General features: G+C 38.1%; 1 protein-coding gene across 2 annotated transcripts; it reads right to left on the reverse strand.

Moving 5' to 3' along the window:
* Window positions 1–355: 355 nt before the first annotated feature.
* Window positions 356–25,695, reverse strand: LOC149827344 (uncharacterized). 2 transcript variants are annotated; one of them, XM_090019297.1, is made up of 4 exons: window positions 24,938–25,695; window positions 23,960–24,819; window positions 23,732–23,824; window positions 356–813 (listed from the first exon to the last, which is right to left on the reverse strand). In XM_090019297.1, the coding sequence occupies exons 1-3, from the start codon at window positions 25,020–25,022 to the stop codon at window positions 23,738–23,740; spliced, it is 1,032 nt and encodes a 343-aa protein (XP_089875423.1). In that variant the 5' UTR covers window positions 25,023–25,695; the 3' UTR covers window positions 356–813; window positions 23,732–23,737. The 2 variants fall into 2 exon arrangements, with proteins under 2 accessions (XP_089875423.1, XP_089875422.1); XM_090019296.1 differs by having other exon boundaries at window positions 23,960–24,825.
* Window positions 25,696–26,223: the final 528 nt, after the last annotated feature.

Here is a 26,223-nt window from a genome sequence, read left to right on the forward strand (position 1 = left end):
GTGAACACTAATTCAGGCACAGCTAACGTCCAACTTAGGAAAGTGCCTAGTTTTTTACTACCTAATCTTGAGAAGTTACAAAACATGGAAAAGGTTCATTGTGTGAAAGCATACACAAATATACAGCAGTTGGAGGCTATCATTGTTATAAAGTGTTACTCTCCAGGCTGTCATTTTTGTATCTGAATTATGAAGGTTACTTGAGAATTTTCTTATAGAAAAGTTCTTTAAATACCCATGCAAGGAAAACTATCACATTTTTTCACGTCTTATCAGCACCAACCATACTTATTTTCATCAATGACTACTACTAATTACAAAATCAAAACCTCAAGTGCTACAGATCATATACAAATGACCACACCAACCATACTTATTTTCATCAATGACTACTAATTACAAAATCAAAACCTCAAGTGCTACAGATCATATACAAATGACCACAAATATGCAGTTTGATATGCTCCAAATAACTCACAAAGAACATGCTAACATCATTTACTCTAAAGGGAACAACCCGATTAACCAATCCTTCAAAGGACATTGATCACAGGTATCATATATGCAAACAAAAGTCCAGTTAAGATAACAAGACTAAACAAGAACTACTGCAACCTTCAGTTGAATGACAATCAGCAAACCACCAATCAGGCTCCAAGACCACACAACTTACCAACTTATTACTTAAAATGGCACCAAACTTGACAAAGGCACAAGGATTTTCTTGAGCGATCCATGAAATGATTGTTTGCACATCCTTCCAACACTGATGAGTACCTCCAAAATTCTGAATTGGGCGATCAATCATATATCCTACAAGGCTAAATTGTGTTACATACAGGCAGATGGCAAAAATTAATATAATGAAAACTACATGACAGACATCTCAATGGATGTGTACTAATTCACGTAAGCTTCAAAATGCTTACACTTTTGCTATCAGTGCACCATAATATCCATTATCAAAAGCATAAATAATTACTATACACATCTACATGGAACTGTAGACTTCGATAGCGGAGTGCGCTAGTAGTTATGACTCAGTAAAAGTACAGGTCATCACTAAATGGAGGGAACCCACCAAGGTTAGCGAACTGCAACCTGCATCCACCTAGTCCATGCACATCGCCCTATCCAGGAGGTTGGCCACCTGTCCTATATCTTCCTATTTTCAATCAGTTCCAAAGCTCGATCAGGTTTAGTATCAAGGTGACTTTGGTTCCGTTTCTATATATATGGGTCAGTGAAGCATTTCCACAATATCATTATGATCAATCAATCGGACTTGGCCAGAAAGTGTTCTTGCCTTAACTTGGAACCATGTGCATCTAAAGCACCTCTTACTAAGATCAATGGATATATGCAAACCTAGAGCAATAGCATGTACTAAGAAGTCTCCAGGCCCTATCGTTAAGAATAGTGAATTACAATTTTCATTAATAGCATTCAAATCCTGCTTTGGTGAGCTTCCCCCAAGGTGACACCGAAGGTCTATTGCCCTTCATGCACCCCTTGTTAAAATATACCATGTGTATGGATCTGGATCCAGATCCATACGCATGGCATATTAAATGAAACACACATGCTAAATTCATCTTCATTAATGGCATCCTTGTAATATCTCTGATATTACAAGGCTCGTTGTATACTCCTTGTATTTTATAAATGTTAGGGTTTGGAAGTCGAGCAAGTTGTGTGCCGCCCCAGTCGATTCTGCATCTCTCTCTCTCTCTCTCTCTCTCTCTCTCTCTCTCTCTCTCTCTCTCTCTCTCTCTCTCTACTTTCCTGTGCAGGCTGAACCACACATACGAGATCGAAATCTCATATGGTATCAGAGCTCACCCTGGTTGCGGAATCCTATTAGGATTGTGTTCAGCAATATCACAGGTTTTGGCTTGTCTTCCTCTCCCAATCTTTTCCCTTTTTCATTTTCCCCTTTTCATTCTCCTCTCTGACTGCAGCCATAAACGACTGATTGTAGCCTGTTTGATTCAATTTTTGGTTGTAGTCACCATTTTTTTCTATTCTGCTAGTTCTCGATTTCCAGAAATTTTAACGTGATAACAATCTCTTTAACGTCTGCTACTCTTTAACGTGATAACAATCTCTTTGATTTCCACTCTTTAACGTCTTTGATTCCAGAAATTTTTTTATTCATTCTTTGATTTCCAGAACTTTTAACGTATGTCAGTTTGATTCATTCCTTGATTCCAGAAATTCTTTGATTCCAGAAATTTTTCTTTATTGCTACAACACCTACAGGCAGATTGTAACTGTTTACAATCTCGATTCTGAACTGCAAAAAAAAAGAGGGAAAAATTACTTATTGATTAAGTGATCTCAAACCTGTTTGTTTCTTTCCATTCGTTTTGTTTGCTTATTCATTGTCCCATTGATATGGATTACTCATCGTCATCCGGTCCCTCTGCAAATTTTTTGAGTCAGCTCGTTACAGAAAAACTTACTCATTCTAATTTTTTGACTTAGAAGAGGCAAATCCTTCCTTTTATACGTAGTTAGGATCTCGATGAACAACTGCATAGTTTAGTTCTTATACCACCACGCCTTCTTTTGCAGGAAACCAAGGATGAGAAGGGTGACACAATTACCATTTCTATTAAGAATCCAGAATATACAGCTTGGAGGAAGCGGGATCAGTCTTTGGTTGCTTATATTATGTCAACACTCTCTCAAGAAGTGTTGGTTACTCTTTCAGATGATTGCACTGCGGCGGATCTGTGGAGTAAGTTGTCTCAGACATATTCTCAGATATCAGAAGCCTGAGTTATGTACTTAAAAAATGAATTTCAAAGTTTGAAGAAAGGATCCATGACAGTCATGGAATACATAGGCCGCTTGAAGAGTATTACTGATCAATTGGCGGTTATTGGAAGTGCTATTGCAGATAAAGATAAAGTTCAACAACTTCTCAATGGATTGGGTCCTGATTTTGACATGCTTACCACGGCTTTATCATGTCTTCCGCAGTTGCCCACTTTTGACGACCTTCAAGCGAAACTTCTTCAGCATGAAATGATTATGAAACAAAGGGCAGAAGGAAATGAATCAGCTCGTCCTCATTCAGTTTTGGCCATGGACACTTATGTAGGTTTTGGACGAGGGAATGGAGGGCATCAAGGAGGCAGAGGCCGTGGACGTTTTGGGCAGGGAGCACGTGGTATCTTGCCTACACCTAATATTTCAGGGGTTTTTAATACAGGGAATCAGAGGAGAGTGCCCACTTGTTTCTTATGTAACAAAAGAGGACATGTGAAAGTTGATTGTTGGTTTAATCTACAGAATAGAGGAAAAATAAACAAAATTGAGAATAAATCAGCTACTACCGTGGACACAAAAGGGTCATCCACAGATGTGCAACAACTTTTGTTATCAGCATTGTCACAGATGACGATCAAGCAAAATGAACAAGGCGAATGGTATGTTGATTCAGGTGCCGCCACACATGTTACAGGTAATGCGGGTAAGTTATCTCACTTATTGCCTTATTTTGAAAAAGGTAGTATAGTTACGGGAGATGGAACTTATCACTCCATTAGTCATACTGGCAGTGCACATATCCCTATGTCAAAGTCCTCATTTCACTTGTCCAATGTCCTTTTTGCTCCTAATATTAAAAAGAACATTGTTTTTATAGCTAAACTTGTTGATGATATGAATTCTTCCGTCGAATTTACTCCCTCTTCTGTTTATGTTAAGGATCTACGAACGAAAAAGACGTTCGATAAGGGGGAGCGACAAGGAAACATGTACGTCTTCAAGGAGATTCCTTCAGTGTCTTCGTCTTCAGTCTCAGTTCTCCATTTGAAGTCGTCCAAGCATTCTTCAGTGTCTTCACCTTCAGAGTCTTTGTTTTTTCCTTTATTGGAAGTTTTTAATTCATCTTATTGTAATAAGTCAGATACTTGGCATAGTCGTTTGGGACATTGTAGTCGGGGTTTCGTGATGGTCTCCTTCCAGAGTCTAGTTTATGTTCATTTTTTTATAATAATAATAAATGTTCTTCATGCGAACTCTGCAAAAGTCATGTTCTTCCTTTTCATATTATAAATAAAAGAGCTTCAAAGCCATTTGAAATTATTTGTTCTGATGTTTGAGGACCCGCACCTATTCATTCTCTTTCTGGCAGCCGTTACTATGTTATCTTTATTGATTCTTATTCCCGTTATACTTGGATATATTTCTTAAAACACAAGCATGAAGTTTTTCAAATATTTCGAGAATTCCATTCGATGGTCAAAACAAAGTTTGCTTGTGATATTGTGCATTTACAATGTGATGGTGGAGGAGAGTATTCATCGAACGAGTTTATTGCCTTTCTTCGGGATAAATGAATAAGTCGACTGGTTTCTTGCCCTCATACTCCTCAACAAAATGGGATTGCGGAGAGGAAACACAAGCATATTGTAGAGAGCGCGATGAGCATATTACATGATAGCAATGTGCCTGTTAGTCTCTGGACAGAAGTTTTTCACACATCTGTTCATATCATAAATCGTCTTCCTATGACACTTTTGGATCGGAAATCTTCCTATTATAATTTATTCGAGCAACATCCCTCTTACGATGAGCTGCGTGTTTTTGGTTGTGTATGCTACGTACATGTTGATTCATCTCTGCGAAATAAGTTTCAGGACAAGGCTGTCAAGTGCAGATTTGTTGGGTATGCAGATGAGTACAAAGGTTATCGATGCTATGATCCTACTACAAAACGTATTAGGACCTCCAGAAATGTTGTTTTTGACGAACAAAATTTTCAGGTCAATGACTCTGCAGCGTTGCCATCTCGAGAATTAGAAGTATATGATCCATGGATGAGCGCAGATCTTTTTGCTAATACAGGAGAAACATGTCAGACAAATTGTCCTTCCTTCGGCTTGAGTAGGGAGTTGAATGACTCACAGATGCATGTTGAATTATCCCCAGTTGAGTCTCCAGTTGAACCACCCCCAGTAGAACGCTTCTCTGGACAGATATACACTAGACGGTACAAAAATACAGAGTCGAGGAATCTGGAAAGCATCACCAATGATCCGGCTCAAAGGCCGTCACGCATTAAGCATCCTATTCAACGATGGGTGAGTTATGAGACCTTCTCCCTTGATTTTCAGTTGTTTATGTCTCAACTCACAAAACAGGATGAACCCACTTGTTTTAATCAAGCTCTTCAATCTCGTCATTGGACTGAAGCTATGAATGAAGAAATGGAAGCTCTTCATGAATGCCAGACTTGAGAAATAGTCCATCGACCAGAAGGAAAGAATGTAGTTGGCTCAAAATGGGTTTATAAAACAAAGTATAAGCCTGAAGGAGGCATTGACAGATATAAGGCACGACTTGTTGCTCGAGGATTCACACAACAATATGGTGAAGACTACGATGAAACTTTTAGTTCGGTAGTCAAAATGGGTATTATTCGTGTCATCATATCCCTAGCAGTCGATCGAGATTGGAGCCTTAGCTAGATGGATGTTAAAAATGCATTTTTACATGAAACTTTAAAGGAAGAAGTATATATGGAGCAACCTCCTGGTTATGCCAAGAATGATCCTACTGCCTGGGTGTGCAAACTAAGGAAATCTCTGTATGGGTTGAAACAGGCCTCCCGTTCCTGGTTTGAAAGTTTCTCTATGCAAATTCAGAGTTATGGTTTTAGAAGATGCCCTCTGGATCACTCACTCTTTATTTACCAAAAGGCAGACATTGTTATACTTCTTCTTATATATGTTGATGACATTGTGATCACTAGGAGTTCAGATAATCATATGCAAGGCGTGAAGCAGCTTTTAATGAAAACTTTCAAGATGAAAGATTTAGGGGAGTTGAGGTACTTTCTTGGTGTAGAAGTTGACAGACAACAAGACACATTGACACTCATGCAACAAAAATACACTCTTGACCTTCTGGAAAGAGCCGGGATGACGAATTGCAAACCAGTCAGTACTCCTAGTGTATTACATCAAAGGTTGACCTCTGAAGATGGTCATCTTTGTGTCAACCCTACAACGTATAGAAGTCTCGTGGGGATGTTACAATACTTGACCTTTACCAGACCTGATATAGTTTATGCTGTCAATCAGGTATCCCAGTTTATGCATGCTCCAACGGAGGGTCATATGGAAGTTGTGAAGCGCATTCTACACTATTTAAAAGGAACTATAGGAGACAGACTTGTTTATCGCAAGAACGATAATTTGCATAGAGGACATGAACTCATCACTTATACAGACGCAGATTGGGTAGGGGATCCAGATGAGAGACGATCTGTCTCTGGATATTGTGTATATATTAGACACAATTTAGTGTCCTGGAGCAGCAGAAAACAAAAGGCAGTGGCACGATCGAGTACAGAGGCCAAATACAGATCGATGGCTGCAGGCACGACAGAAGCCACATGGATTAGACACTTATTGAGTGATCTTGGGGAGACAATTATTCGATCATTTCTTCTATGTGACAATCAAAGCGCAATAAACAATGCATGTAATCCTATCCAGCATAGCAGAACGAAGCACATTGAGATTGATCAACATTTCATACGACAGAAAGTCGAGATGAAGGAGATAGAACTACGTCATGTTCGAACAGAAGATCAAGTGGCAGACCTGTTTACCAAAGGGTTAACAGGACGTCAATTTTGGTTATTGAAGAGCAAGTTGTACATGCTCCAAAATCACGTACAACTTGAGGGAGGGTGTTAAAATATACCATGCGTATGGATCTGGATCTAGATCCATATGCGTGGCATATTAAATGAAACACACATGCTAAATTCATCTTCATTAATGGCATCCTTGTAATATCTCTGATATTACAAGGCTCGTTGTATACTCCTTGTATTTTATAAATGTTAGGGTTTGGAGGTCGAGCAAGTTGTGTGCCACCCCAGCCGATTCTGCATCTCTCTCTCTCTCTCTCTCTCTCTCTCTCTCTCTCTCTCTCTCTACTTTCCTGTGCAGGCTGAACCACACATACGAGATCGAAATCTCATACCCCTTACCTCCTCTATAAGGATGATCCATTGGATTTATTTTAACACCACGACCAATTGAGTCTCTGCCTAACCACCTGCTTTTCTAAGCTCGTAAGGATAATGAATGAAAGCACAATCAAGGCTCACATGGTCAAGGTTCTAAAAGAAAAAGAAATCCTTTCCTCTAAAAGAATTTCAAGCAGAGAAATTCAAAAAAAGTCTAATGGTAGTGCTTATAACAACATTTTAGTTGACTGTGATGGTCTCTCGTGATCGCACGAATCAAGACGAAAGAAGACCAAGAGTCCAAGGACACAATGGTTGCCATTCTTTTCTTAGACTTCGTTGTCGAGAACGAGGTAGATTGGTGAATTGATTCGAGCGTGACTTATTACAGATTGTTTTTCTGGCCACATTACTTTAACAATAGAGGTCCCCAATCTCCTCTGTTGTGCTAAAAAACAAGAAACTGCTACTGATTTGCAGTTCCTTAGAATTTCACAGTTAGGACATTATGGGAAGGTGCCCCCCATTCTTTTGTGTGTTGGATTTGAGACCAAAGGTTTCATAGTTTGTCGAGTATCCCAACCGTCATTCTTTAGTGACATTAGTATCCCTTCAAAGTACATTTCCATGAAGCATAAAGCTAGACCATGAGGAAACTTTTACAAGGAAGATATGTTAACCTGTAATGAAACAAGAGTGCGCAAATACACTGCCAACAAAGAGCTACACAAGTGCACAAATATAAATATGGTCTCTAATGAACCAACAACAATCTCATAAAAGAGATACAAAAATATGAAATCCACAAGAACACAAAAGCATAAAGCTCAAAACAGCATAACAAAAAAATTATTTGTATTAAGGCACAACAAATGCTTTAGAAAAGCAGAGATACAAGAGGAGGTGAGGCGCTATTTATAGAGCCTCACATTACATAAAGGATTGCCTCCAACAGTCATATTTATGACCGTTGGGGGCAGTCCAATGACTAGTTGGACTAGCCTCCCAACAGTCATATTGATTTAACAATAAAAAAACAAAAAGAAAAAAAAAAGACTTCAATCACTAATAGATTGTACTAAAATACATTATATGAAATGACCTGAATACCCCTGACATACGTATATTTATAAACATACGTATATCAAGAATATGTACATAGTATTTTTGATGCAGGGCAGGATGGACCCGGATCCATACAGCCTGACCCAGGCAGTGGACCGGATTTGCACCCTGGGATTGGGGATCGGAACCAAGTAGTGGATCCGATCCAAATTCCTGTACCGAGACGTGGAGAAGAGGTCCCTCTTCATACCTACTCCAGACAAGCACATAGAGTACAGGTCAGGACGCCCCAGATCCAGCAGCATCTAGTTTGTCTCGGGTCCAGGGACTAAACCCGGGCTCCAGATCCGTTTGCAACTTATTAATACCCTGTTTAGGGTTGCATGAAAGGGGAGATTAAAAAGAAAGCAAAGATTGCAGCAACATTCGGTTCAGCAGCTTTTGGTCTTTTCAGATATTCTTTTATTCCTTATTTGATTAGCTTGTTTTTTTTCATTCACGTACTGTTATTGCTTCCTTCCCATCAGTTCCATCATTTGTTTTAGTTGGCGTTCCATTGAAATAAAAGAAAACAAACAGCACCCATATTTTTGGGTGGCTTTTTCCTATTATCACTGCATATCGCACGACCGTAAGGGTCGTGCCAACCATTTCCACGAACAGATGTTTTGGCAGCCGATCCTCCCCACTACATCAATTTTAATATAACCCTCGTCAAGGACTGATTAATTTAATGGGTCTGCCCCCCTGCGAGATAAACTCTGGGTGGGGTCACCAACACCCAAGCCTTTATGAAGCCCACCGGTTAAAGCCACCCGCACACTCATGAGAGTTGAACTTGGGACGAAGGGGTCAGCACCTTCTCCCCTGAGCGGGTGCCAAACATAGTTTGGCATCCCAATAACCAAGTAATTGAACAACCAATGATCTCAAAATAGACAAAACTGACAATAGATACTTTAATCCATCCTCCCTCCAAAGGCAACTCACCATGCCTAATCTCACTGAATACATCCTCAAACGACAACTCATAAGGTCCAATCTCACCAAGAGTAAACTTATATGATAGCGTTTATGGCTCCTAAAGTTGATTCGAAGACAATGGTTAGGGCACCATTGCCATATCTGTTCATAAGCTTTTCTTTTTCTTTTATTCGGATAGGAGCTTGGGAGATAATCTCCATGGGATTCAAAGTTCAAACCCCAAGGCCCTCAGCAGTGTTGTTAAAAACGCACTTCAAGGCGCAAAAAGCATGCCTCGTCTCAAGGCAAGGGCCTTTGTGCCTTGAGGCACTAAAAAAAGCGTATATGCCCTGAGGCGTATCCCTTTTATTATTTTGGTCAAATGGGGGTCAAAGCCCCCATTTGACCAAAATTTGGGCCCTTTTTATCAGGCGCCGACCCTAATTAGGGTCGAGGGTCTCCTTTTCTCTCGCTCTCTCATCTCTCCCTGCTCTCTCGTCTCTCCCTGCTCTCATCTCTCTCTCTCTCTGCCGAAAGGAAGGCCGAAGAAGAAGGTACACATTTTTTTCTTTTTCCCTCTTTTTCTTTATTTCTTTTTTTTTCTTCCTTTTTCCTTTTTTCTATTTTCAGTTTCTGTCAGTTATATACATATATATTCTGTGTTTGGACAGGTGTATATTACATATATATTATATGATCTATTTTTTCTGTCAATCCTATTATGCATATAATCTTTTCTAAGTCACATAATTAGTTTTTTTTAGACAATGAACTCTCTCTCACACTCAAGTCACTCAATCCTCTAACCTGCAAGCAGATTTACTTGACCAGTTTCACTTAAGAATGAACTGAAGTGCTATATGCTCAACCAAGGGACTGAAGTTCCCATATACAGACAGATTCAACAACCAAATTAAATATAGTTGTTTCGTTGTTTAACATAAAAAGACCTGATTTTTTTAATCATGTAAATTTGATGTGTTGCCTGCAGTTGATTTTTTAGGCTCTTCATACACATCACAACCACACGACCCAAAATGTATTTTACTGAAAGAAAAAAAAACTATGTTGATCTTATCTCTAATTGGTTATAGTGAAACCATTATCCATCTGGATATTTTTTATAGTTTTTTTGTTTTCAAAAAGAAAAAATTGAGGCTTATGCTTTACGCCTCAAGGCTTACGCCTCGCCTCAGTTTTTGGTGGAGCGCCTCGCTATGCCGCAACTCTTTTCACAACATTGGCCCTCAGTTATAATAGTGCAATATAACCTTCCAGCTATCTAATTCGACCCCATATCTGTGCATAAGTTATTAAACATATTGCACCAATTCATGCCCAACTAACAATTCATTAATTTATTTTTTATATGCTTATAAAGATTCAAGTGTTACTACTTTGGTACATAATATATACATAATATACATGGAAGCCAAGAGGAAAATGTGAAAAAGTAGTTAGTGTAATGAAGTGCCAAATGAAAAGGGGCAAAGTCTTCAAGCGAAAGCACGGAAGCACACACATACACAAGAGGCCACAAAGGGGCAAAATAAACCACAAAAGTGGTCAAGCACAAAAAGAGGTAAAAAATATTCTTCACTTCATAGAATGCTTCACAAGAAGCTTGGAAAATACATGGGGCTGTGCCCCTTATTTATACACAGCAAGGGACCCAAGGAGGGGCTCCCATAGAGTCGTTGGAGCCCCTCCAACGGTCATATTTATGACCGTTGGAGGGGTCCAACGACTCTATGTGGACCCCTCTCAAATGTAAAAAAGAAAAAAGTAAAAAATAAAAAAAGGAAAAAGAATAAAGGAAAAAGAAAGAAAAGAAAAAATATATCAATGATATGCGTGTACAGGTGAAATGACAGAAATACCCCTGTGGGGTTTTACAAAATAAATATATATATATATATATATATATATTTATATATATAGATAGACACGTAGACATATATATATCATATATATGTATATGTGTCGTAATCTATATATATAGATATATATAAATATACATCATATTCTAACACCCCCCCTCAAAACACATGGTGAAATCACCGAGAGTTTGCTAAGGAGGAAGTAGAAGCGAGGCGAAGGCAAGGCTTTGGTGAAGAAGTCCGCCAACTGATATTCGGTAGGAACATATGGGAGTTGAATGGTGCCGCGTAGGAACTCATCTCGAACATAATGACAGTCCATCTCAATATGCTTCGTTCGTTCATGAAAAGTGTGATTGCTAGCAATATAGATGGAGCTCTTGTTGTCACAACACAGCTTTGAAGGAGTTGAGAATGAGACACCCATATCTTTAAGTAAGCTTCTTAACCATATAATCTCAGTTGTGGTAGTGGCCATCGCACGATATTCTGCTTCAGTAGACGAGAGAGAAACTTTACGCTGCTTCTTACACCTCCAGGAGATAAGCGACTCCCCAAGAAACAGACAATAACCTATGGTAGAAATACGATCATCGGGGTTACCCCCCCCAATCAGAGTCAGTATACGCAAGTAAAGTAAGAGGTGAAGAAGAGGAGAAGAATACTCCCTTAGTTATGGAATTTTTTAAGTATCTGATAATCCTCATGACTGCTGCCATGTGAATAGTGGTAGGAGCAGTCTGAAATTGGCTTGCACTATGAACTGCATGTGAAATGTCAGGCCTGGTGCTAGATAAATATGTTAAGGATCCAATTAATTGACGATAAGGTGTGGGGTCTGCTAAAGGAGTGTCATCATTGGCTCTCATCTTGGCATTGATTACTTCTGGAGTCTCCACCCTTTTGTCATCTGTCAACCCAGACTTAGCAATAATGTCAGAGGCAAGCTTCATTTGAGATAGGACATACCCCTTGGGGGAGTATCCAACTTCAATTCCTAAGAAATACCTTCGAAAACCCAGATCAGACATATCAAAATTTTTCTTAAGAATATTTTTAATAAGATCAATACCTTTCTTATCATTACCTGTGATAATCATGTCATCAACATATAATAACAAAATTTTTATGTATTCATTAGAAGATTTAACAAACAAAGCAGTATATATGTAACATGAGGAGAAACCATTATCAAGAACTACTTTACTAAAAAGATCATACCAAGCTTTTGGTGCTTGTTTTAAACCATAGAGAGCTTTGTTTAATTTTAGAATATTACCTTTCCCAATTTCAAGACCCGGCGGAGGGTCCATAAGGACTTCTTCACACAGAGTTCCATTTAAAAATGCATTTTTAACATCAAGTTGATATATTGGCCATTGTTTGATGAATGCTAAAGCAATTAGGGTTCGAACACTAGTCATCCTGGCTACAGGAGCAAAGGTTTCTTCATAATCAATCCCATATTCTTGGGCGTAGCCTTTTGCAACCAAACGAGCTTTGTATCTTTCAAGAGACCCATCACATTTGGTTTTGACCTTATATACCCATCTACACCCAATTGCTTTTTTTCCTAAAGGTTGAGGAATAATACTCCAGATTTGGGCCTTGTTAAGAGCCTCTAATTCGATTTTCATAGCTTCAATCCAATGTGGGTGATCTTTAGCTTCCTTGAATGAGGTAGGTTCATGATACGAATGTATTAACATGAGACAGGCCCTATAATTCGGCGAAAAAGATTCATAAGACACAAATTTTTGTGGTGGCCTACTAGTACGAGAAGATCTCCTAGGTGGATTGTTATCAATAGATTCTTCTAAAGAGAAGTCTTGAGAGTATATGTCAATGGCAGGTTGATGTTCATTTCCTATCCGCCGGGTATATACATTTATATCATTAAGGTTTTCATTTTGGGAAGTATTCTCATGTTGTGGTATATCATTATAATGTAAAATTCCATCACAGCTAGTATCACAAGTGATTGCCTCAGGAGACTCAATCCTAGGAGCTAAGTCGAATAGAAAAGAATAATCGATGTCTTCCTTAGATGTGTGGATATCGAAACCATTTTGATCTTCAATAAAGTTTACATTTCTCGACACATAATTTATTGTTTCGAATATCATAGCATCTATAGCCTTTTTTATTCTCACCATAGCCAATGAACACACATTCAATAGCTTTAGGTGACAGCTTATCTTGTCCTAAACTAAGTACAAAACATTTGCATCCAAAGATTCTTAGTCTATTAAAATCAGGAGTAATTTTAAAAAGTTTTTCAAAGGGGGAAACATTTTTTAAAGAAGAGGAGGGCATACAATTCACAAGATATGTTGCGGTAAGAAGAGCTTCGGCCCAAAAGTTTTTAGGAACATTTTTAGACACAAGAAGAGTTCTTGTGGTTTCGATTAAATGTCTATACTTTCTTTCCGCAAGACCATTCTGTTGCGGAGTTTTAGAACAATATCGTTGGTGCAAAATTCCATTTGTTTTAAAATAATTTTGAAAATCTTTAGACATGTACTCTCCTCCTGAGTCAGACCTAAAAATGGCTATATTGTGTTGGAATTGATTTTGAACAAGAGCATGAAACTCTTTAAAATTAATGAAGACATCGGATTTATTCTTGATAATGTAAACCCATGTGTATCTAGTAAAATCATCAATAAAAGAAACATAGTAAGAGAAACCCCCCTTGGACATAACGGGTGCCGGTCCCCATACATCGGAATGCACAAGTTCAAAAGGCCTTTTTGACACAAAATTGCTATGAGAATATGGAAGAGAGTGAATTTTACCAAGAATACAATCATTGCATGTAAATGTATTTGTATTACAAAATTTTTCCAAAAACGGAAAAAGGTACAACTTGAAAATACTAGGGTGTCCAAGTCTCTTATGCCAAGTCTCAATATCTTTGGATTGAACGTGATTACAAAATGATTTTGATGGCAAAGACAAAAAATCCATATAGTAAAGGTCCCCTCTTCTATGGCCTTGCCCAATCCGCTTCCCGGACCGGAGATCCTGTACATAGCAATGGGTTGGTGAAAACGAGACATTACATTCAAAATCGATAATTTGAAAGACCGAAAAAAGATTCAAATTAAGTTTTGGAATAATTCAGATTTTGGGAACAAAAAATTCTTTGTTTTGATCATAAGTTTTCTCAAGGTTTCCAATAGCTTCAACATTTAAAGATGTTCCATCGGCGGTGGATACATATGATTTAAATTTATTGAGACTTGGTTTTGATAAAAGTGATGCATTTGGAGTCATATGGAAAGAGGCACCCGAGTCAAGAATCCAAAAGGTCATACCTGGAAAAGAGGAGATGGCGGCACCGGAAGTGGAAGGTGAGGAGGATGATGTAGAGGCGCTCATCTTTATAAATTGTTGAAGAGTTTCGATTAGATGAGCAATGGACTCCTTTATGTCACCATCCTTCTTTGAATCTTCATTGATGATTGGAGGAGTTTCCCCCACGGAAGCCACCTTCTTCTTGAATCTAGGGCAATCGGGACGAATATGGCCCGGTTCATTACAATTATGACAAATAATTTTTCTTCCTCCACCACCATTATTCTTCCAAAAATGTAGTGGTTTATATGTTCTCACATTGTTGCTGGGTCTAGACACGGCATGCACTTCATCAACATCTCTTTTCAAGGCCAAACGGGCTTCTTCTTGACATAAATCGGCCAAAATATCACTTAGAGGAGTAGAGGCCCTATGAAGTAGAGATCCTCTAAGTTGTTCAAATTCGGGACGAAGCCCATGAATAAATTGAAAAAACCTCTCTTTTTCCATTTGCTCTTGTCTCATAGCAATAGCACTTCCTTCCCATTGTGGTTCGAGAAGGACAAGTTCATCCCACAAAGAGGATAGGGCACTATAGTAGTCCCTAATGCTCATATCACCTTGCTTGGTAGCTCTTACCTTTTCTTGTAGAAAAAAATGCCTAGCAAGGTCTCTTTGGGTGTACATGCCTTTCATAAAAAACCATGCTTCATTAGCCTTTTTGAATTTTGCAAGGTTTGCACAAATCTTCATCTCGACATTATTCATGAACCATGCTAAAATTTTAGCATGTTCACTTTCCCAATCTTCCATTTTAGAAGAATAATCAAGAATAGTTTTTTCCTTTTCTTCTTCATTCAAAGCTTTTTCCTCATTTCCTTCAAATTTAGTTAACTTCAATTGTGGTTCCGAAATGGTTCCACAAACATAACCCCAAAGCTTTTTACCTTTGAGATTATTCTCCATAGCGGCGGCCCACATGCGGTAATTGGTCCCATCCAATTTGAATGATAGATCGATTTTTGCATCTTTGTTGGCCATTTAGAAAAACAAATTAATAAGACAAGAGAGAGGAGAGGTATTACTTGTCAAGGTAGAATCCGATGAAGCCTTCTTAACCAAGGCTTTGATACCATGTAATGAAGTGCCAAATGAAAAGGGGCAAAGTCTTCAAGCGAAAGCACGGAAGCACGCACATACACAAGAGGCCACAAAGGGGCAAAATAAACCACAAAAGTGGTCAAGCACAAAAAGAGGCAAAAAATATTCTTCACTTCATAGAATGCTTCACAAGAAGCTTGGAAAATACATGGGGCTGTGCCCCTTATTTATACACAGCAAGGGACCCAAGGAGGGGATCCCATAGAGTCGTTGGAGCCCCTCCAACGGTCATATTTATGACCGTTGGAGGGGTCCAACGACTCTATGTGGACCCCTCTCAAATGTAAAAAAGAAAAAAGTAAAAAATAGAAAAAGGAAAAAGAAAGAAAAGAAAAAACATATCAATGATATGCGTGTACAGGTGAAATGACAGAAATACCCCTGTGGGGTTTTACAAAATAAATAAATAAATATATATATATATATATATATATATATATATATTTATATATATAGATAGACACGTAGACATATATATATCATATATATGTATATGTGTCGTAATCTATATATATAGATATATATAAATATACATCATATTTTAACAGTTAGCCCATGTGAGTGAGAGAGAGAGAGATGAAAAAAGGTGAGAAAGGACATTTATGAGTCCATTGCTTGAGGTAAGCTTACTGATAGACTTAACCATAAGAAGAAATAACATTGTAAAGGGATCAATGATTGCTTGTTCACCTTCCAAACTTCATCAACATAAATGAAGCTCCCATGAACTTGGTTCAAAACAAAGAAAAAGCTGATCTCATGTACTAAAACATTTGTTGAAAATAGCACGTCATGGGCTCCAGGATTTGTATAAATCTGCCTGTGCAATGTGACCCACTAAATAAATTTAGAGAAGAGTATTTTTGTTGCTTGATTAGTCAAAGGAAATACTAGCACTTAAAACATCTACGTCAGTATAATCATGCTCCTTCACTGTTCAACAAACAAAAGCTTAACCAGAAAGAGAATGAAGTGAAGATTAGATACCCAAAAGACTGATCATAAAAAGTTTACGCTATTTTATTGATTTGTAAGAAAAAACCTAATAAAATATATAAAAAGAGGAAGCGGGCCTGTGGAGAAGGTGCTGGCCCCTTCGTCCCAGGTTGGACTCCAACCGGGGGGGTTGTTCCTCTTCATCAAAAATATTGTATGGCATAAATTCATGTATCACAAAAAAAGGATTTTCTACAGGAAAGAGACGCGAAGCAATTTAATAAACTACTGGGATTCGGACAAAAACCAGTATACTAACTGATGAAAGTTGGGTGATTTAGAAACATACTATTTTTAATTTTAGGTAAACCTGATGGATAATGCTAAAAACTAAAAGGAACAAATTCATCTATTAGATTGTGGACACAGAAGATGGCATAACAAATAAAAAAGGAACAATGACACAACTACTGAGAATTTCTTCAACAGCATCCCAACAATATTTCAAATTTGAAGTATTTATTCTTGAGGACCTTGTTCTCTACATACAATTACATGGTACATGCTAGATATGATCAACTGGAAGAGTTATCAGTAAATTACTAGAACCCACTTCAAGTGAAATACTTCATTCAAACAGTAAGGAATATGGAATATATTCTCCAGAATTTAGGATAATCAATCATTATTGGTCAAAGTCAGGTTACTTATTGCCATTGATAAATAACAAAGAGAAGCTCCTAACTGCAAGAAATTGTGTCCATGGATCTTGAATTGTATGTTTATCTAGTTCAAGTTGGATGGTATCACAGTTTCATACAGTGAAATAGAACTTAACCATGTAAGTTTGATGATGTTGCCTCCCTGACATATGATCTGTTGACTGAATTCTTGAAAGCAAAATGTATACAAGTTTAGAATATGGATAGCTGTTAGGAAGAACATTGTTAAAGATTAAAATCCATATTAGTGCAAAAGATCCCGACTAATTTAATTGTAATAATGAAATACTAATAAAATGCAATGTTTTGCTAATAATGATGCTTAGCCCAAAGGAAAAAATAAAACTGTACGTACCCAATGGGGAGACATGAAAAAATACACGTAATATCAATGCATCCTTGAACTAATACTCCTCAAGATGAATGCACATTAGGTATGCAAAATTCATGCAGTGTTTCTTACTGACTTGGAACTTTATGAGAACTGTCACATAACTTGCACAAAAGCTTCATTGACAACTATGATTTAATGACAGTGATCATGAGAAAAGATTGATTTCATAAACAAAAGTCACGTCACTAACAGCAGTGTAGCTGTGACTGACAATTCATCAGCCAAACCATCACTGAATCATGACATCCCTTACAGATGATTTCTTTGAACATTGTTGCTGATAAAAGCATCAATATGGAGGTTCTACTACAGGACAAAGTGTTTGTGCAATGAGAGAGAGAGAGGTAGTGTTTATAGAAAAAGATAATATGTTTAAAAAATTTATTTATATTTATATATAACATAATAAAGAAATGAGAATACCCTATGTATATTTAGTATTAGTTAACAAGTTCAATAATAAGCTAAACAAACTAACTTTTTTAGAATAAGGTTTACAGTATATTTGCTTTAAATTTCATTAGTTTCGATACTTTTGCTATTGATAGGTTCTACAAATTGCTTCAGCTGTTCTTACTTGATATCTATTTAGAATTTTAGAGGCAAAATAGTTTTGACATGATTTTCTTGTATAATTAAGATATTAACATGTCCTGATTTTAAGAGAATAATTGGATAAGTTTCATTTATTTATATTCTAAAATATGGTGGCTTATAATTTTTAATGTGATATTCACAATTTTGCCAATTAATCATGATTTGTGATTTTGTCGATTAGTCATCGTTTAGCAAGAAGTTTGCAAAATGAGGCTGACCGAATTTTGTCCTGACTAATCATGATTTGCCAAGGAAGGCAATCCCTTGAGGATTCGGCAAGGATGAGTTTGCCTACTATAATTTATAGTTCAGTTACAAGATGGGCATATCTACTAGGTAAAAATGTGTTTAATGGGAAGTGAGAACACTGGCTGTTATATAGAAAGCTTCTAAAGTCAAGTTGGTAAGAAAAGGTTATGTAGATATAATCATAAACAAATCTATATCTGTACTGAGCTAAACAATTTCATAAATGAATTACTGTTAGAAACATTGCAAAATGACATCGACTTACTTGGGAAACGGCATTAGTTATTCTGAAAATTACCAAGGAAAATGGTTTTTTCCTAGGATAGATCTACCAAGCAGGTAACCACCATCTCTAGGAGAAAGCCACTGCCTGGATAACGGAATTAGAAAACAGATAAAAGGCCAAGAAAACATCTATATCATTTGACCATGCACAAATCCCACTGAATAGGTATTGCATATTTCCTGTTTAATGAAAATAATACCTTCCTATCCCTAGCAAGAGAAGGCACTCAAAGATTTCAAACCAATAACAACCTGAGATAGCTTACTGGGGCCTAAAATGCTAGATAAGGACTAGTAACTCAGGAAATGTAATGTGAGTTGGATTTAATAAAAGTAGATCCAAGGTACCCTCCTATGTTTGACAAATTTAAAACTTGCATGCTGTGTCAAACAGATAATCCATTTTTATTGCTGAAAAATACCCCCTTACATACTAGTAATAATTGGATACTCCATGAAAATGGCTGTATTCCTGTAAACACAGCCAAATCTGTGTGACCTTGTATGCTTTTGATGGTAATCACAATCACATTTTAATTAAAAGTCCCTAAGAACATAGCAGCCTTTATAGACCTAGAGTTAACATGATTTTCAATGCTCAACCCTCACAGCCATTCAGTTCGAACACAAAAGTTATAATTTGGTAATTTTTCTGCTGCTAAAGTAAATACATTTTTCCTTATGGTTCCACATGTCAGAAATTTATCTCCAAGCTGCAAGACTTTTCCAGTTCTCTATGGCATGATAAAAATGTTATAATAAAGTGGAACACTCATGATATCAACAAGAAGGATCACATTAGGTCACCAACGAATTCTCTATGCATTCCATGACAAAAGGGCCAGATGTAGGCATATGCATGTACAACAACAACAACAACTACGCCTTCATCCCAAAACAATTGGGGTCGGCGATATGAACCAAAAAAGAAAATCATTCTGGGTCTTCCACATGAATCCTTCTCCAATCATTTCTATCCAATGCCATGTCCTCGGTGAGGTTCAAAGCATTCATATCCTTTCCTATCACCTCCATCCATGTCTTCCTAGGCCAACCCCGACCTCTTTTAACTAATATATTTTCCCATTTCTCCATCCTTCTAACTGGAGCATCATTAGGCCTTCACCGAATATGTTCAAACCACCGTAAACGATTCTCTCTCATCTTATTTTCAATGGGTGCAACGCCTACCTTCTGACATATCTCCTCGTTCCGAATCTTATCTTTTATTGTATTTCCACACATCCATCTCAGCATACGCATCTCAGCTACACTCATTTTTTGAATATGATGTCTCTTGGCAGCCCAACATTCTGTACCATATAGTAAAGCGGGCCTAATAGCCGTCCTATAAAACTTTCCCTTCAACCGCAATGGCATTCTACGATCGCACAACACTCCAGTTGCACTTTTCCATTTCATCCACCCAACCTTTATCCTATGATTTACAGCTCCATCAATTTCTCCATATTTTTGAATGATAGATCCCAAATATTTGAAACAGTCATCCACCGGTATTTCTTTCTCACCAAGCTTCACTACACTCCCAGCACTACTTCGTTGCTTACTAAACCGACATTCCATATATTTTGTCTTACTCTTACTCAACTTAAAACCTCTTGCTTCCAATGTCTGTCTCCATAATTCTAACTTAGCATTAACCCCAGCTCTAAACTCATCAATCAAAACAATATCATCAGCAAACAATATACACCACGACACATTTTCTTGAATTGATCTCGTAAGCTCATCCATCACTATAGCAAATAGGAAAGGGCTTAATGCAGATCCTTGATGTAACCCAACCGTTATAGGAAAATTGGTTGTCACCCCTCCATAAGTGTGGATATTGGTTACTACTCCTTCGTATATATCTTTAATTATACTAATGTACTTGATAGAAACACCTTTCTTCATCATTGTCCACCAGAGAACGTCCCTAGGTACTCTATCGTATGCCTTCTCCAAATCAATAAAAACCATATGCAAATCTTTGTTCCTCTCTCTATTTCTCTCAATAAGTTGTCTAAGAAGATGTATAGCTTCCATAATTGATCTTTCAGGCATAAAACCAAATTGATTCTTTGATATCATGACAACCTTCCTCAACCTAGACTCAATCACCCTCTCCCAAAGTTTCATAGTATGACTCATGAGTTTTATACCACGATAGTTTGTGCAATCTTGTATATCACCATTATTATTATATAGAGGCACCAAAGTACTCTTCCTCCACTCATTAGGCGTCTTATTTGTCCGCTAAATCTTGTTAAAAAGATTAGTCAATCATTCTAAACCTTTCTCTCCCAAGCATTTTCAAGCCTCGATAGGTATACTATCTGGGCCAACTGCCCTTCTTGATTTCATTTTCTTCAAAGCCTCTGCAATTTCTTTCTTTTAAATCTTGCGCATGAAGTCACGATTCATCTCATGAAAATGAATGGAGAAGTCTCCAAGATCCTAAGCATGACTTTCATCAAATAGCTTATCAAAATAATCTTTCCATCTCTCCTTAATCTCCTCGTCTTTGACTAAAACCCTTTGTGTTTCATCTTTGATACATCTAACCATACCCAGATCCCTCGATTTCCTATCTCTCATCTTTGCAAGCCTATAAATATCCTTCTCGCCCTCTTTGGTATCCAACTTGTCATAAACCTCCTTATATACCTTATCCCTCGCGTTTCGAACTACTTTTTTAGCTTCTTTCTTTGATATTATATACTTTTCTAAATTCTCATTATCACGACTCTTACTTAGATTTCTATAAGACTCTTTTAGCCTTAATAGCTAATTTGACATCCTCGGTCCACCACGATGTATCCTTACCTAACGGTGCACCGCCTTTAGACTCACCCAATACTTCCTTAGCCACCTTTCTCATGCCACCCGCTATCTTATTCCACATTGATTCTGAATCCTCCTCGAGACACCAATCAACTTTCTTAACTACCTGCTTTACAAACATTCCCTGTTTAGCTCCTTTCAGTACCCGCCACTTAATTCTAGGATCTATCCTATGTCTATCCCTTTTGCGGCATTGTCTAATTCTAAGATCTAAAATTAAGACTCTATGTTGTGTAACTACACTTTCTCCCGGTATAACCTTACAATTGATGCAACAACCCCTATCTCTCTTTCTAAGTAGGAAAAATCTATCTGACTCGTATTAACCCCACTTTTAAATGTTACTAGGTGAGACTCTCTCTTCCTAAACCAAGTGTTTGCTAAGATCATATCATAGGACAAACCAAAATTTAAAATCCTTTCTCCACTTTCGTTTCTTTCTCTTATACCATAGCCTTCATGGATACTCTCAAATCCATCCCTACTAATGCCTACATGCCCATTAAGGTCACCGCCGATGAAAAGCCTTTCTCCATAAGATATCCCTTGTACTACTCCATCTAAATGTTCCCAAAATTGACTCTTAATGGAATCATCTAAACCTACTTAAGGTGCATAAACACTAATAATATTAATAATATCCGTACCTAATACTAATTTAATAAGTAAAATCCTATCACCCTTCCTACGAACCTCAACTACATTATCTATAAACTCACGACTCATAACAATCCCTACTCCATTCCTATTCCTATTTATTCCTGCATACCAAATCTTATATCCCCAAGGTTCTATCACTTTTGCTTTCTCACCTACCCATTTGGTCTCTTGTAGACATAAAATATCAATCTTTCTCCTACACATAACATCTACTAAGTTCCAAGTGGCTAACCTAATTTTATGGTCTTGGACTAACTTCTTTACCCCCACCCGTCCAACAAAGTGAGGGAATCCTTGCCTATTTGACACCACACCCGGGCGCCGGTGTGACGCGTCGCTTATGGGCGACGACCTAGCAACCCTTGCCCATTTATCACTGCCTCCGGGCCTATATAGTACAGCGCGTCGCTCAGTAGGGAACACCCCCACAAAATTCTCATATTGGTTCATATTCATAGGGTATGACTAAGTTTTTATGCTGGTTGTCACAGGCCGCATATGCATGTATGTGTATAAAATTTTGATCCATTTTCCTTTATGCTCTTTGTTCCAATCTGTTTGTCTCCTTTCTTTTCCTTTCTCGTATAGAAAGGCATGGTCAAAGCTGACATCATCATAATGTCATCAGTTTTTTTTTCGGCTATAATGTTAGACAATCCTAGCTGATGTTGCTTTGCATTTTACTTGTCCTTCACATATTTAATTTTGCTGAGTTGTTTTATTTGAGTTTCTATTTTATTTTTTCATATATCCTACTCTTTCTCCAGAGGTAAAAAGAGGAAAGAAAAGAAAAGCTTAATAACAGAATGATCTAAAGTGGAAAAAGAAAGTGACATTTGGCTGTTTGCCATGAGGTAATGGATAAAACAAAAGGAAAAACAGACAAGGAATCTTGTCCCCACTAATTCCTTCATTTTCCCTGCTTCAGTTTCCTCCACAAGGAGGAGATATTAGCCAATTCTTTGTCGGATGACAGATTCAGATCCTCTTGGAGACTTCTAGAAAGTTAATACCCTATACTGATTCATCCCTTGTTTCTCTCACTAATCCCATGTGAGAATCCATGGAGGAACCACTAAGTGCTCCCACACAAGAAAAAACTCCAATTCATTCTAACTCATTTCAGATTTCGTCGTAACCATGTCCATCAATTCCTTTCAACAAAAATACAGACTTGAAAATTCAGTAGAAGCAACACTTCCCTCACATTGTTGTGATGTAATCTTCATAACTCGATGAGCAATAGAACATGCCAATCTTTATTCCAAATCAAGAGTTTAAATAAACTCAAAAAGTTTAGATGCACAAATGCTTCATGATCTCTATTCCTGACCATAACATGACCGATCTATGTACTTTACTTGGCATTTTCAGAATCCAAGCATGCTTTCTATTCACGTCCAAACACTTAAGATTTTACAAAACCAATGTGCAGCCACAACACAAAGTATAGCAGATAAAAAATAAGGTATGCTGTGGAGAAGGATCCCCATTGCAAGAATTCATACAGATGGAGAAAGCAGATAACTTAATCAAAGAAAGAAAGGAAACTGCACATTATCGGAAGCAATATAAAAGATAAATAGAGTTCATACTGGTTATGCTAACCATTAACATAAAGAACGGTTATCAACGTTATCATTAATAGACATGAACATTGCACAACTCGTTTCACCTTGTTTTATCTGTTTGAGCCGAGTAAAACATCAAAGAGTCCACAACAACTCTTCCAGGAAGTTCGTTTCTCAATTGGTGGTGGTAAAGTTCTCTGCAAAAACCAACGGAAACATTGAAGCAACAAACATCAGTCTCCCTTAAATTCAAATTCAATCGACCAAAAGCCCAAACAAAACCTATTAACAAAAGAATGGGGGAAAAGAACTCCGTATAGCTGATGACAAACCTCTATTTGCGTGCTTTCTGATTTCTCATGATCCTTAGAGGGCTCACCAATGGGTTTTTCTGCAACAATTACCGCCTGTTGCTCGACTTCCTCATTAACCTCCACCGAAGAAGACAAAGCCACGGTCTCTGCGATTTCCTCCCTTGTTGATTCAACCAAGATTACAACACAAGAATTGCCAATACTCTCTGTGATTTTCTCTTTCGTTGACTCGATCGAACTCGCAACAGCTGAAATAATACTTTCTGTGATTTCCTCTTTCGTTGACTCAATCGAACTCGAAACAGCCGAAATAGCATCACTCTCTGCGCTTTCTCCCTTTCCGGCTTCAACAATGTTTTCCAAGCCAGAACTCTCAATTGGAACTTCAACCTCAAGCAGTTCAGTACTAACCGCATCTGCCACGACCTCCAGAGCGCCTGAAGGAATTATCGGCTTCCCTGGTTCCTTATCCTTCTCTCCATCGCTGTCCGAGCTCCCATCCTCACTAGAACTACTACTGCTACTACTATCCTTTTTCTGATCATCCTTTGACGGCTCAACAAATTCAACATCAATTTTCCCATCCTCCAACTGACCATCCCCTTCCAAGGCTCCACTCTTCTCCTCCAATTCCTGCGCAACAATAACAGCCTCTTCCACTCCCTCAGCCTTCTGATCCATCTTAGAAACTTCAATGCTTTCTGTCGTTTTATCGATCGAATCACCAAGAGGAAGATGTGGGGGGTCCTCTATTGTCGAGTTTGAGCAATCAGGATTCGTTTGCTTTGAATCCCACGACCTTGAAGAGGCATCATCGTCATCATGGTCAAGAACACTACCACCCTTTTCCAATTCTCCTTTTATCTCATCACCACCAACTACCTCTATAAATAAACAGTGAAACGAATCATAAAAGGAAAGAAAGAATAGATAAATAATTGATGTGGGGGAAGTGACGAATGTTGAGAAAAGGGAAGCAAGAGAAGATGGTGGAACCTGGAATATTAGTTAGTGCACCCTCATGCAAGGCTGTCTCCCTTTTCCTCTTCTCATTTTTCCTCTTCTTTGGACCCGGCGGCATTATTGGCCTTGTGATGAGAGAGAGAGACTGATGAATCGATTAAAAGGAATTAAGGAAGGGCCCAAGGGGTCACCGAGCGCCCTTTTCACCTTCTACTTCGTTGGTAACCGACTCATTGAAAGTAGATTAAAGCAAAGAAGGCGATTGGGGAAGATGAGGTCTGGGGTTGATGGTATTGAGCTAAACAGTGGAGTGGGCGTGGCAGAAAGGGGGTGTGGCGAACAGTGGGGACGATTGAGCTGCCGATGTTTGGCTCGTTGATTTTGGTGCGTGAATTTTTGAAATGGTCGAAGGATCCAAAGTTCAAAGTTGCTTAGAATAAAAGCACAGGCATTACCAAAATGTACCGCATCTGCATTGAAGAGGCTTAGGGAAGTTCAAAGTTGCTTAGAGTAAAAGCACAGGCATGACTACCCGTCGACTGCTAGGTTTATCGTGTGCATTTATTGCATATGGGATTGTGGCCTTTGGGTTTCGAAGTTTTCTTAGATCCATATAACATGTGACAGTAGATCAGGTGCAATCGCATTGCACACTTTAGTGTGCCGCTGCACCTGAACTGCTCTCCATCTTCTGTTGGGCTCTACAGCTGATGGGATGTACCCCAGAGATGGAGGGCAGTCAGACGGCACACTTACGTGATTGCACCTGATCCTCTGTAACGCCTCTCTCTCTCTCTCTCTCTCTCTCTCTCTCTCTCTCTCTCTCTCTCTCTCTCTCTCTCTCTCTCTCTCTCTAGTCTCTCTCCATTTCAAAGAATCGATTTTATTTGTTATTTTTGGAAGACTAGTTAAGTGGGTGCCATGCAAGAAAGCAGAGCAATTTGCTCGTCTATATAATTCAGTTGGAAAAAAATTCACAATGGTGTTCACAAATTTTAACCTCATAAAAATAACTATATAGTCCACATTACAAGATGTCAACCACTACATGATGGAGAAAACAGCTTCACTCACTCACGAGCTGATTGGTATAAAAATCCCAGGTCACCCTTGCTCACTGGAAAATACAACCAACTTCGGCCTTGATGCAAGGGATTCACACCTGTGGATTTTGAACTCACCCAATGCAAGGGATTCCAACTTAGTGGTGTTGGCAAGTCACCCTTACCAAATGAGCGGAACCCTCATGGGTACTACTTTTATCTTTTTATTTTTGACTTTTCAAATTTTTGGAAAGATTTTTTTAAATTTTTCTCAAG

Source organism: Nuphar pumila, chromosome 10 (assembly GCF_984573655.1).
Source record: "Nuphar pumila chromosome 10, dmNupPumi1.hap1.1, whole genome shotgun sequence".
NCBI lineage: Eukaryota > Viridiplantae > Streptophyta > Magnoliopsida > Nymphaeales > Nymphaeaceae > Nuphar > Nuphar pumila.

Excerpts from the sequence above, each read along its gene's own strand:
- LOC149827344 (XM_090019296.1), bottom strand. The coding sequence starts at position 25,022 with ATGCCGCCGGGTCCAAAGAAGAGGAAAAATGAGAAGAGGAAAAGGGAG. Across the intron at positions 24,826-24,937 it reads TGCACTAACTAATATTCCAG|AGGTAGTTGGTGGTGATGAG; the intron begins GTTCCACCATCT and ends GTTTATTTATAG. Across the intron at positions 23,825-23,959 it reads CAGAAAGCACGCAAATAGAG|AGAACTTTACCACCACCAAT; the intron begins GTTTGTCATCAG and ends TGGTTTTTGCAG.